This window comes from Delphinus delphis, chromosome 2 (genome assembly GCF_949987515.2).
Source record: "Delphinus delphis chromosome 2, mDelDel1.2, whole genome shotgun sequence".
Classification (NCBI taxonomy): domain Eukaryota; kingdom Metazoa; phylum Chordata; class Mammalia; order Artiodactyla; family Delphinidae; genus Delphinus; species Delphinus delphis.
In genome coordinates, this window is record NC_082684.1 from 96,520,677 (window position 1) to 96,532,914 (window position 12,238).

At 56.5% G+C, this 12,238-nt stretch overlaps 1 protein-coding gene across 1 annotated transcript in view; it reads right to left on the reverse strand.

Annotated features, from left to right (window-relative positions):
* PFKP (phosphofructokinase, platelet) overlaps positions 1-12,238 on the reverse strand; it is a 217,303-nt gene that overhangs the window by 156,425 nt on the left and 48,640 nt on the right. The window contains exons 15-16 of the mRNA XM_060005247.1: positions 11,560-11,647; positions 10,792-10,944 (exon numbers count right to left, since the gene is read on the reverse strand). Coding sequence (XP_059861230.1) covers positions 10,792-10,944; positions 11,560-11,647 — 241 coding nt within the window. The remainder of the gene's footprint in view (positions 1-10,791; positions 10,945-11,559; positions 11,648-12,238) is intronic.

Below are 12,238 nucleotides of genomic sequence, written 5' to 3' on the forward strand. Positions count from 1 at the left end.
GTAAGAACTGATGAACGGAGCAAGAAATTTCAAGGTTTTCACACGGAGTTAGAAAATATAAAGGAGAAACCAAACACAAGGGAAGAACGTATACAACTGAAATGAAAAATACACTACGAGCAATCAACAGTAGATTAACTGAGGCAGGGGAATGAATCAGCTAGGTGAAGACAGAGTAAGAACTGGGGTGCCTGGGGTGCAGGAGGGCGGACACAGCAGCAGTAGGGGGACATGGGGTGCAGGAGGGGAGACTCAGAACTGGGGGGACAAGGGGTGAAGTTGGGGTGACTCAGAAGTGGGGGGACATGGGGTGCAGGAGGGGAGACCCAGAAGTAGGGGGACATGGGGTGCAGGAGGGGAGACTCAGAAGTGGGGCACATGGGGTGCAGACTCAGAAGTGGGGGGACATGGGGTACAGGAGGGGAGACTCAGTAGTGGGGGACAGAGGGTGCAGGAGGGGAGACTCAGAAGTGGGGGGACCTGGGGTGCAGGAGGGGAGATTCAGAAGTGGGGCACATAGGGTGCACACTCAGAACTGGGGGGACAAGGGGTGAAGGTGGGGTGACTCAGACCTGGGGGGACATGGGGTACAGGAGGGGAGACTCAGAAGGTGGGGTACCGGGTTGCAGGGGGGACCCAGCAGTGGGGGGACATGGAGTGCAGGAGGGGAGACTCAGAAGCGGGGTGACATGGGGTGCAGGAGGGGAGACTCAGAAGTGGGGCAGCACCAGCCCTAGGTCCCCCTGAGCTTTGACCCCACCAACTAGTGTTCTGACACAGACTCTGGGACACCGAGCCCTGCAGCCAGAGACTCGGGACCTGGTCCACACGACAGGGTACAGAACTAGCAGCAGGACCTGGCTTCACCCACCAGCAGGTGGACACCCACTGCAGAACCACTTCAGCACCACACCCTGACTTGTCGGGACCCAGCCAACATACAGGCAGGCTGGCACAAACTCCAGGACCCCTGGGTCCTAAACCCACCACCAGCAGGCTGACACCAGCTCTGAGAGTTCTGGACTCCTCAGTCAGCCCCACCCACCTTCAGACCAGTACTAGCTTTGGGACACCCCAGAAGCTGCAGCCAGCTGTGTCAGGAACTGGCCCAATGCACCAGCAGGCTGACACTGGATCTGGGAACCCTGCAAACACACACCCCAGAACCTGGCTCTGCCCACCAGTGAGCCAGCACTAGCCCCGAGACCACCCAGGGTTCCACAGCCAGCTGCCTTGTGACCTGACCCCTCCAACCGTAGCTGGCAGCCTGGGCATAAAGCAGGGGCTCACAACCAACCAGACCAGGGGCCCACCATACCTACAAGACTGCCCTCAGCAGTCAGCTCACCAAAACAGAAGGAGCCACATAGCTCACATAGGGGACACACCTAAAGCATACAGCTCTGGTGACCAGAGGCAAGTGTGCAGCTGGGACGTATAGGACATCTCCTGCAAAAGGCAACTTCTCCAAGATCAGCAAATGTAACCAACCTACCAAATGCACAGAAATGAAAACTGAAAATTAGTCAAAATTAGGTGATAGAGGACCATGTGGAAGGCATAAGATGAAAACCCCAGGAGAGAAACTAAGTGAAGTAGAGATCGGCGATCTATCCGATAGAGAGTTTAAGGTAATGATCATAAAGATGATCAAAGAACTCGGGTAAGAACTGATGAACGGAGCAAGAAATTTCAAGGTTTTCACACGGAGTTAGAAAATATAAAGGAGAAACCAAACACAGGTGAAGAACGTATACAACTGAAATGAAAAATACACTACGAGCAATCAACAGTAGATTAACTGAGGCAGGGGAATGAATCAGCTAGGTGAAGACAGAGTAAGAACTGGGGTGCCTGGGGTGCAGGAGGGGGGACACAGCAGCAGTAGGGGGACATGGGGTGCAGGAGGGGAGACTCAGAACTGGGGGGACAAGGGTTGAAGTTGGGGTGACTCAGAAGTGGGGGGACATGGGGTGCAGGAGGGGAGACCCAGAAGTAGGGGGACATGGGGTGCAGGAGGGGAGACTCAGAAGTGGGGCACATGGGGTGCAGACTCAGAAGTGGGGGGACATGGGGTGCAGGAGGGGAGACCCAGAAGTAGGGGGACATGGGGTGCAGGAGGGGAGACTCAGAATTGGGGCACATGGTGTGCAGACTCAGAAGTGGGGGGACATGGGGTACAGGAGGGGAGACTCAGTAGTGGGGGACAGAGGGTGCAGGAGGGGAGACTCAGAAGTGGGGGGACCTGGGGTGCAGGAGGGGAGATTCAGAAGTGGGGCACATAGGGTGCACACTCAGAACTGGGGGGACAAGGGGTGAAGGTGGGGTGACTCAGACCTGGGGGGACATGGGGTGCAGGAGGGGAGACTCAGAAGGTGGGGTACCGGGTTGCAGGGGGGACCCAGCAGTGGGGGGACATGGAGTGCAAGAGGGGAGATTCAGAAGCGGGGTGACATGGGGTGCAGGACGGGAGACTCAGAAGTGGGGCACATAGGGTGCACACTCAGAACTGGGGGGACAAGGGGTGAAGGTGGGGTGACTCAGACCTGGGGGGACATGGGGTACAGGAGGGGAGACTCAGAAGGTGGGGTACCGGGTTGCAGGGGGGACCCAGCAGTGGGGGGACATGGAGTGCAGGAGGGGAGACTCAGAAGCGGGGTGACATGGGGTGCAGGAGGGGAGACTGAGAAGTGGGGCAGCACCAGCCCTAGGTCCCCCTGAGCTTTGACCCCACCAACTAGTGTTCTGACACAGACTCTGGGACACCGAGCCCTGCAGCCAGAGACTCGGGACCTGGTCCACACGACAGGGTACAGAACTAGCAGCAGGACCTGGCTTCACCCACCAGCAGGTGGACACCCACTGCAGAACCACTTCAGCACCACACCCTGACTTGTCGGGACCCAGCCAACATACAGGCAGGCTGGCACAAACTCCAGGACCCCTGGGTCCTAAACCCACCACCAGCAGGCTGACACCAGCTCTGAGAGTTCTGGACTCCTCAGTCAGCCCCACCCACCTTCAGACCAGTACTAGCTTTGGGACACCCCAGAAGCTGCAGCCAGCTGTGTCAGGAACTGGCCCAATGCACCAGCAGGCTGACACTGGATCTGGGAACCCTGCAAACACACACCCCAGAACCTGGCTCTGCCCACCAGTGAGCCAGCACTAGCCCCGAGACCACCCAGGGTTCCACAGCCAGCTGCCTTGTGACCTGACCCCTCCAACCGTAGCTGGCAGCCTGGGCATAAAGCAGGGGCTCACAACCAACCAGACCAGGGGCCCACCATACCTACAAGACTGCCCTCAGCAGTCAGCTCACCAAAACAGAAGGAGCCACATAGCTCACATAGGGGACACACCTAAAGCATACAGCTCTGGTGACCAGAGGCAAGTGTGCAGCTGGGACGTATAGGACATCTCCTGCAAAAGGCAACTTCTCCAAGATCAGCAAATGTAACCAACCTACCAAATGCACAGAAATGAAAACTGAAAATTAGTCAAAATTAGGTGATAGAGGACCATGTGGAAGGCATAAGATGAAAACCCCAGGAGAGAAACTAAGTGAAGTAGAGATCGGCGATCTATCCGATAGAGAGTTTAAGGTAATGATCATAAAGATGATCAAAGAACTCGGGTAAGAACTGATGAACGGAGCAAGAAATTTCAAGGTTTTCACACGGAGTTAGAAAATATAAAGGAGAAACCAAACACAGGTGAAGAACGTATACAACTGAAATGAAAAATACACTACGAGCAATCAACAGTAGATTAACTGAGGCAGGGGAATGAATCAGCTAGGTGAAGACAGAGTAAGAACTGGGGTGCCTGGGGTGCAGGAGGGGGGACACAGCAGCAGTAGGGGGACATGGGGTGCAGGAGGGGAGACTCAGAACTGGGGGGACAAGGGTTGAAGTTGGGGTGACTCAGAAGTGGGGGGACATGGGGTGCAGGAGGGGAGACCCAGAAGTAGGGGGACATGGGGTGCAGGAGGGGAGACTCAGAAGTGGGGCACATGGGGTGCAGACTCAGAAGTGGGGGGACATGGGGTGCAGGAGGGGAGACCCAGAAGTAGGGGGACATGGGGTGCAGGAGGGGAGACTCAGAATTGGGGCACATGGTGTGCAGACTCAGAAGTGGGGGGACATGGGGTACAGGAGGGGAGACTCAGTAGTGGGGGACAGAGGGTGCAGGAGGGGAGACTCAGAAGTGGGGGGACCTGGGGTGCAGGAGGGGAGATTCAGAAGTGGGGCACATAGGGTGCACACTCAGAACTGGGGGGACAAGGGGTGAAGGTGGGGTGACTCAGACCTGGGGGGACATGGGGTGCAGGAGGGGAGACTCAGAAGGTGGGGTACCGGGTTGCAGGGGGGACCCAGCAGTGGGGGGACATGGAGTGCAAGAGGGGAGATTCAGAAGCGGGGTGACATGGGGTGCAGGACGGGAGACTCAGAAGTGGGGCACATAGGGTGCACACTCAGAACTGGGGGGACAAGGGGTGAAGGTGGGGTGACTCAGACCTGGGGGGACACGGGGTGCAGGTGGGGAGACTCAGAAGGTGGGGTACCGGGTTGCAGGGGGCACCCAGCAGTGGGGGGACATGGAGTGCAGGAGGGGAGACTCAGAAGCGGGGTGACATGGGGTGCAGGAGGGGAGACTCAGAAGTGGGGCAGCACCAGCCCTAGGTCCCCCTGAGCTTTGACCCCACCAACTAGTGTTCTGACACAGACTCTGGGACACCGAGCCCTGCAGCCAGAGACTCGGGACCTGGTCCACACGACAGGGTACAGAACTAGCACCAGGACCTGGCTTCACCCACCAGCAGGTGGACACCCACTGCAGAACCACTTCAGCACCACACCCTGACTTGTCGGGACCCAGCCAACATACAGGCAGGCTGGCACAAACTCCAGGACCCCTGGGTCCTAAACCCACCACCAGCAGGCTGACACCAGCTCTGAGAGTTCTGGACTCCTCAGTCAGCCCCACCCACCTTCAGACCAGTACTAGCTTTGGGACACCCCAGAAGCTGCAGCCAGCTGTGTCAGGAACTGGCCCAATGCACCAGCAGGCTGACACTGGATCTGGGAACCCTGCAAACACACACCCCAGAACCTGGCTCTGCCCACCAGTGAGCCAGCACTAGCCCCGAGACCACCCAGGGTTCCACAGCCAGCTGCCTTGTGACCTGACCCCTCCAACCGTAGCTGGCAGCCTGGGCATAAAGCAGGGGCTCACAACCAACCAGACCAGGGGCCGACCATACCTACAAGACTGCCCTCAGCAGTCAGCTCACCAAAACAGAAGGAGCCACATAGGGGACACCCCTAAAGCATACAGCTCTGGTGACCAGAGGCAAGTGTGCAGCTGGGATGTATAGGACATCTCCTGCAAAAGGCAACTTCTCCAAGATCAGGAAATGTAACCAACCTACCAAATGCACAGAAATGAAAACTGAACATTAGGCAAAATTAGGTGATAGAGGACCATGTGGAAGGCATAAGATGAAAACCCCAGGAGAAAATCTAAGTGAAGTAGAGATCGGCGATCTATCCGATAGAGAGTTTAAGGTAATGATCATAAAGATGATCAAAGAACTCGGGTAAGAACTGATGAACGGAGCAAGAAATTTCAAGGTTTTCACACGGAGTTAGAAAATATAAAGGAGAAACCAAACACAGGGGAAGAACGTATACAACTGAAATGAAAAATACACTACGAGCAATCAACAGTAGATTAACTGAGGCAGGGGAATGAATCAGCTAGGTGAAGACAGAGTAAGAACTGGGGTGCCTGGGGTGCAGGAGGGGGGACACAGCAGCAGTAGGGGGACATGGGGTGCAGGAGGGGAGACTCAGAACTGGGGGGACAAGGGGTGAAGTTGGGGTGACTCAGAAGTGGGGGGACATGGGGTGCAGGAGGGGAGACTCAGAAGTGGGGCACATGGGGTGCAGACTCAGAAGTGGGGGGACATGGGGTACAGGAGGGGAGACTCAGTAGTGGGGGGACAGAGGGTGCAGGATGGGAGACTCAGAAGTGGGGGACCTGGGGTGCAGGAGGGGAGATTCAGAAGTGGGGCACATAGGGTGCACTCAGAACTGGGGGGACAAGGGGTGAAGGTGGGGTGACTCATAACTGGGGGGATATGGGGTGCAGGAGGGGAGACAGAAGTGGGGAGACAACGGGGGCAGGAGGTGAGCCTCAGAAGTAGGAGGACGGGATAGAAGGGGAGATTCGGTAGTGGGGTGCCTGCGGTGGAGGGTGGACACAGCAGTGGGGGAACATGGAGTACAGGAGGGGAGCTTCAGAAGTGGGGGGACATGGGGTGCAGGAGAGACTCAGAAGTGGGAGGACATGGGGTGCAGGCGGAGAGCCTCAGAAGTGTGGGGCCAGGGGTACACGAGGGGAGACTCAGAAGTGGGGGGAAATGGGGTGCAGGAGTTGGACCCAGCATTAGGCGGAAATGGGGTGCAAGAGGGGAGACTCAGAAGTGGGGGGACATGGGGTGCAGGAGGGGAGACTCAGAGGTGGGGGGCCTGGGTTTCAGGAGGGACCCAGCATTGGGAGTACATGGGGTGCGGGCGGGGAGACTCAGAAGTGGGGGACCTGGTTTGAGGGAGGGGGACCCAGCAGTGGGGGGTATGGAGTGCAGGATGGAAGGCTCAGAATTGGGGCACCTCGTGTGCATGAGGGCGGACCTAGAAGTGGGGGTTCTTGGGGTGCAGGAGGCGAGACTTAGTGGGGGGACATGGGGTGCAGGAGGGGAGACTCAGAAGTTGGGGCACATGGGGTGCAGTACGGGAGACTCAGAGTGTGGCTCCTGCGGTGCTGGAGGTGGGACGCAGCAGTGGGGGGACATGGAGTGCAGGAAGGGAGACTTAGAAGTGAGGGGACATGAGGTGCAGGAGGGGAGACTTAGACGTGGGGGGCCTGAGGTACAGGAGGTGGAACGCAGCGGTGGTGGGCTATGGAGTGCAGGAGGGGGTCCCAGTAGTGAGAGAACATGGGTGCAGGAGGGGAGACTGAGAAGCGGGGGACCTGCTTTGCAGGAGGGGTGACCCAGCAGTGGGGGGACATGGAGTGCAGGAGGGGTGACTCAGAAGTGGGGGCCTGGGGTGCAGGCAGGGGGACTCAGCCGTGGGGGGCTATGGGGTGCAGGAGGGGGGACCTAGAAATTTGGCGACATGTGGTGCAGGAGGGGGGACTCAGCAGTTCGGGGATCCAGCAGTGGGGGGACATGGGGTGCATGGGGGAGACTCAGAATTGGGGGCCTCGGGGTGCAGGCTCAGGCAAGGCCTCAGGACCAGGCACACCACTGTGCCAGGCAGGCGGGCAGCAGAGCGGGGCCTGGCGGCGCTGGGACAGGGCTGGAGAAACAACCTGTCCCTTCTTGGCATCTGGGAGGAGGTGAGGGCCACCACTGGGGGTGGGCGCCTGGGGAGAGCTTAGGGGCTGGGCCAGTGTGCTGGGTCCCACATCAGAGACGCAGTGCCAGCTGCCACAGCTCTGAAGGCAGAGCGTGGGAAGCCCCCTCCCCTCGGGGCCCTGTGAATCTCACACCGAGCAGCGCTGGGTGCCCTGAGCCCCGAGTTGGTTGGGATCCCAGTGAAACTGTTGGGCTCAGGTGTCAGAGAAGCGGGCCTTCTCAAGCACAGGTCTGGGGTCCAGATCCCCTGCCTCAGTGTTAGTCAAAGTGGCTCATTAGTGACCCGGGTCCCTGAAGCCACAGCTCCAAACACAGCCCGATGCGCAGCAGAACGTGCGCCCGATGGGCGTCTGCCCCGTCCGTCTTCATTCCTCCCGCCTAAAACCACCTTGGGGTGCCTTCTGCAAGAAAATTCACAGGCAGGATGGATCCAGGCCTCGAGGAGGGCTGTGCTCTCTGCCCACCCCCTACTCCTCCCCCCATCCATTCCCTAGAGTCCCAAACAGGCCGGGTTTCAGGGGGCTGCAGCCCAAGGACGCGAGGATGGGGCACCCGCGGTGGGTTAGTCCAGGGAGTGGCAGGGAGGAAGGTGAGGGGCTCCAGGGGGTTGCTCACCTGCCTCTTGCTCCCTCCACCCGGCCTGGCTCCCACACCCCACACGGACCCTCCTCCGCCCAGCGCAGCTCAGGACCACTGCAGGGCCGCCGGATCCGGACGTGAGCCCCACAGTTAGACGGACTCCTGGGCTGTGTGAACCCCCGCCCCGGGATACTCTGGGTCAGGGGGCGCACGACGTAGGCGGTGGACGGGGCGCCAGCACCTTGAAATCTGACGGCGGTTCTACACCTGCAGGTACTCTCCACCCTCTGGTCACCATCGCTCCCCTGCTTTTCCTCTGATCTCCAAGAAAACGGGAGGGACACTGGGGGCCCGGGGAAAACCCTGTCCAGACGCGAGCCCGAGGTCCTGGGGCCGACGCTGAGCCACCCACACCGACGTAATTCAGGGCCACCAGCAGAGCTGTAGCCACGGCCACCTCCCGGGGCCCAGGCAGCCCCGAGGTCGCTTCAGCTGCGGTTCTGAAGGGGACGAGTGAGCTGGTTCTAGGAGTAGATGCGATGCACAGTCTCACCCTGTGGAGTCCCTGAAAACCTGCCCTGAGGCATTAACTCTGCCCCAGAGACGCCGTGACCTTAGAGACATTAAATCCCCTGGGGATGTTTCGGGTGACATGTCTGTAAGCTCAGCACACAGGCTGACAAGGAGGTGACATGAGGACAGTGGTTAAGGGTCCAGAAGATGTGAAAGCTGACCACATGAGGCCACCTCGGGGTCCTCACCCTAGGCCCTGGGGACATTCTGCCCACCTCAGGCCCCTCCCCCAGCACGGTCCTGCCTGCTGCCCCACTCCTTGCAAGTGTCCGGCCCAGCCGAGGCCCGAACCCAGGCCTCCTAAGAGACTCAGCCTCACTGTGGCTTAACACACACAACCCCGGGAGAAACCCAGCGACTTCAACACGCCAGCCCGGCCTTCTGTCACCCCAGCTCCAGGATCCACTGAGCAGGCCTGGGGAGGGGCAGGCCCCCTGACCATCCTTCATGAACCAGAACAAGACACCCTACTTAGGCCCTCAGAGCATCACTTCCACCTACCTTGTAAGGACAGCCCTGGCCCAGTCACGGACAGGCATTGCCCACTTTACAACTGTGAGCCTGGCTCCGAGAAACTTGAATGAATAAAATCCTGAACGTAAAGGGTCGCATAATAATCTCAAAACCCCTTGAAGGGAAGCAGGATGGATCATTTGGAATTTTCCCTGGACTTATTCTGGTTTTCAAATTTTCAACAACACACGTAAGAAATCTTTATCACCTGGAAAAATCATGCTTTGTAGCAAAGTAGCCTGGAATTATAAAGTGGGAGAATCCCGTCCTGCCTGAGGGCGCGTGAAACATCACAGGGTGGTAGCACCGACCTCGGTCAGGACCCACCAACAACCACTCCCAGTGTCCCTGCCACCCCAAGGGGGTCTAGTTAGGTGACAACTAGGAAATGAACTTCCGTTGCTCTACTGCAAGCGTGGAGTGAGCAGATTCAGATCCAGCTATGCAGGAGAAGCAGTGACACAGTGATGACATTCATTTTGCGACAGACATGACCTTTCAACTCAGAGCTTGAGCATCGATCAGGAGCTGAATTAGTCCCACAGCAGCGAAAGCACAGATGGTGTCACTGGGGAGGCACAAGCAGCGGCAGGCAAGCGGGCAGGGACGCGGGTCAGGAGGTCCAGCGTGGGGACACAGGCGACTCTGGAGGGCTTTTCAGTAAAGAAACTGCGGAAAGTTTAAGAGGCTCAGGAAAGCAAGAAACAAGCATTGCTTACAAGGTAAATTCTATCCAATAGAGAATTCTATCCACAAAGCTTTTCTTTTATCTACCAGCACTATAGAGACAGATTTGATGCCATGGGTTTAAGGAAAAATGCTTAGAAAAACAGTCACAAGATCTACGTCTTGCAAGGAAAATAAAATGTTAGAATTTACTGAAAAATTTTAGATGCCGAATTTTTTGAAAAAAGGGAGTGATGCATTCTGTGTTAGATACTGACCTTCAAACTCCAATGTGATTTCCCAAGCGTGATTTACAAATACAATGATTAAGAGGTATTTCTATGTTTTGTTATGGCTATTTGGCTAAAAAAAAAAAAACAAAAAAAACCCCACATTCAAATAACATCAATATTATTTTAGATGTGCTTTATCGTCCCAGTCCACAAAGGGGAAGATGAGGATGAGGCTATCGGCCGAAACCAAAAATAATACGATTGTTTAAAAGAGGATTCAGGTCAATGAATAAAATTATAAAATCTTTAGTCCACCTTCTACCCTCAAATATCAAAGCACGGGCCAGTGGACCCAGGATTTATCACAATAATGTGTTTTAGGCTTTTGGTAAATTTAGCTCAGCCAAAAAAAAAAAAAAAAACAGGCATTTAAATGAATATCCACGTCACTGTGACCCAAAACTACCTGCACTACAGATGATGTCACCCTGGCCGTGGCACAGGAAAACGGTGGCAAAAGATCTTTGGAAGCCGAATCGGTGATTGTCAGACTTTTTTTTTTTTTTTTTTTTGGCTGCATCAGCATGTGGGATCTTAGTTCCCCACCAGGGATCGAACCCGCGTTCCCTGCATTGGAAGCGCAGAGTCTTAACCACTGGACCTTTTTTTTTTTTCTTTTTTTTTAACTTTTCAGCAAACCACCCTAGTGCCCTGGTTCTGCCTCGAGTGCACAGGTAGATAAAAGCGGGCCAGGCGCCCTGGGTTAGTGTCCGCGGCACCAGCTCTGCTGTCAGCACTCACGTCGGTGATGGTGTTGAGGGCGGTGTCTGCCCCGATGCTGAAATCGGAGCCGGGCACGTTGTTGGAGACGGTGGCGGGAACCATGACCATGGGGACGCAGAACTCCTTGTGCTTCTCCCGGGCGGCCGACAGCTCCAACAGTCCCAGGTAGGCCTGCAGGTGGGTGTGTGCAGTTGTGAGGATGGGACAGGGGTGGGGAGGGAAATGCATCGCCATCACGGGCAGCGCTGCACCCAAGGTGAGGCTGCGGGCATCGTCCCGTCGGGGTGAGACTAAGCCGCTCACGGGTGAGAGTCTGACTGTTTGAGGCTCTCACATTTTCTTTAAAGGAAACAGAAAGGTCATCATGGGACTGATCTTGGCTGAATATCAAAAATGAAGGTGGACAGTCCAACATGTAGTTAAAAGATAATGATCTGGCCCCATCACTGCCCTCCTCTCTGAATAGCCAATGGGCTTCCAGTTCAAGAGAGAAGGTCATCTCTACAGACTCGACAGAGGTGAGAACTCCCTGAGCGGACAGACCCCAGACATGGAGTCAAGCTTTCGCTTCTCGATCGAGTCCCTTTACATAGCTGGGCCAGTGTCTGTCCCCGAGTGCTGCCACCCCTCATTCTCTGCATCACCATTACTGAGTGGCCGCTGGGCCCGAGGCTGCATCACCCCTGGTCACACCGAGGGACAGACGGCACAATGTTTACAGGAGCCGGCACGGGGTCCCCATTCAAACCAACAGCGCTAGCCAGCCAGCAGGGGAGCAGAATGTACCTCGAATCCACCGATGATCAAGAGCGCGTTGATGCCATGGGTGTGCATCTGAGCAGCGATGTCCTCCAGGTACTTCCCGGGGAGGGTGCTGGGGACGGTTCAAGGGAAGAGCGGTCAGGCAGGACCCCCTTGGTGCCCCACCCTCCGAGGCTGAGCTGCATGGCACTGAGCGGCAGGGGGATGTCCGCTCCCTCGTCCATGCTGCTGGTGGACAGAGGGGCTGGGGAACCACACGCGGCAAAGCGGCCAGCAGTCAGGTCTCAAAAGAGGGTCTTTTCAAAAGAAAAGGGAAGAAACTTTGCAGCTGTCCAACACCTGGATCTCAAAGAACCCTGCTGCCTGGTTAGGAAAAAAAATGAACCACAAAAGCTTTCAAGTGTTCACAACGATAATTGGATGGAAACTTCCAGTTTTTGAGTCACGTACAGAGTACATGTACCTTATCCCATCTAAGTTCATTTAAAGTCACCTCCACGCACACCTGCTCATGTCGTCCCATTTTACCACCTGTTCAAACACGGCCGGCAAGTGGAAGAGACAAATGACAGTCAGCTGTGCCCCATCCTGAGACCAGCACCCACCCCGATCTCTCCCTTGTGCTGTCTGGAGTATCAGGGGTTTATAGTTGGGGTGGATGTAGAGAAGTCATAGGGCCTGGGTGGCCAGGGCACATGAGTGG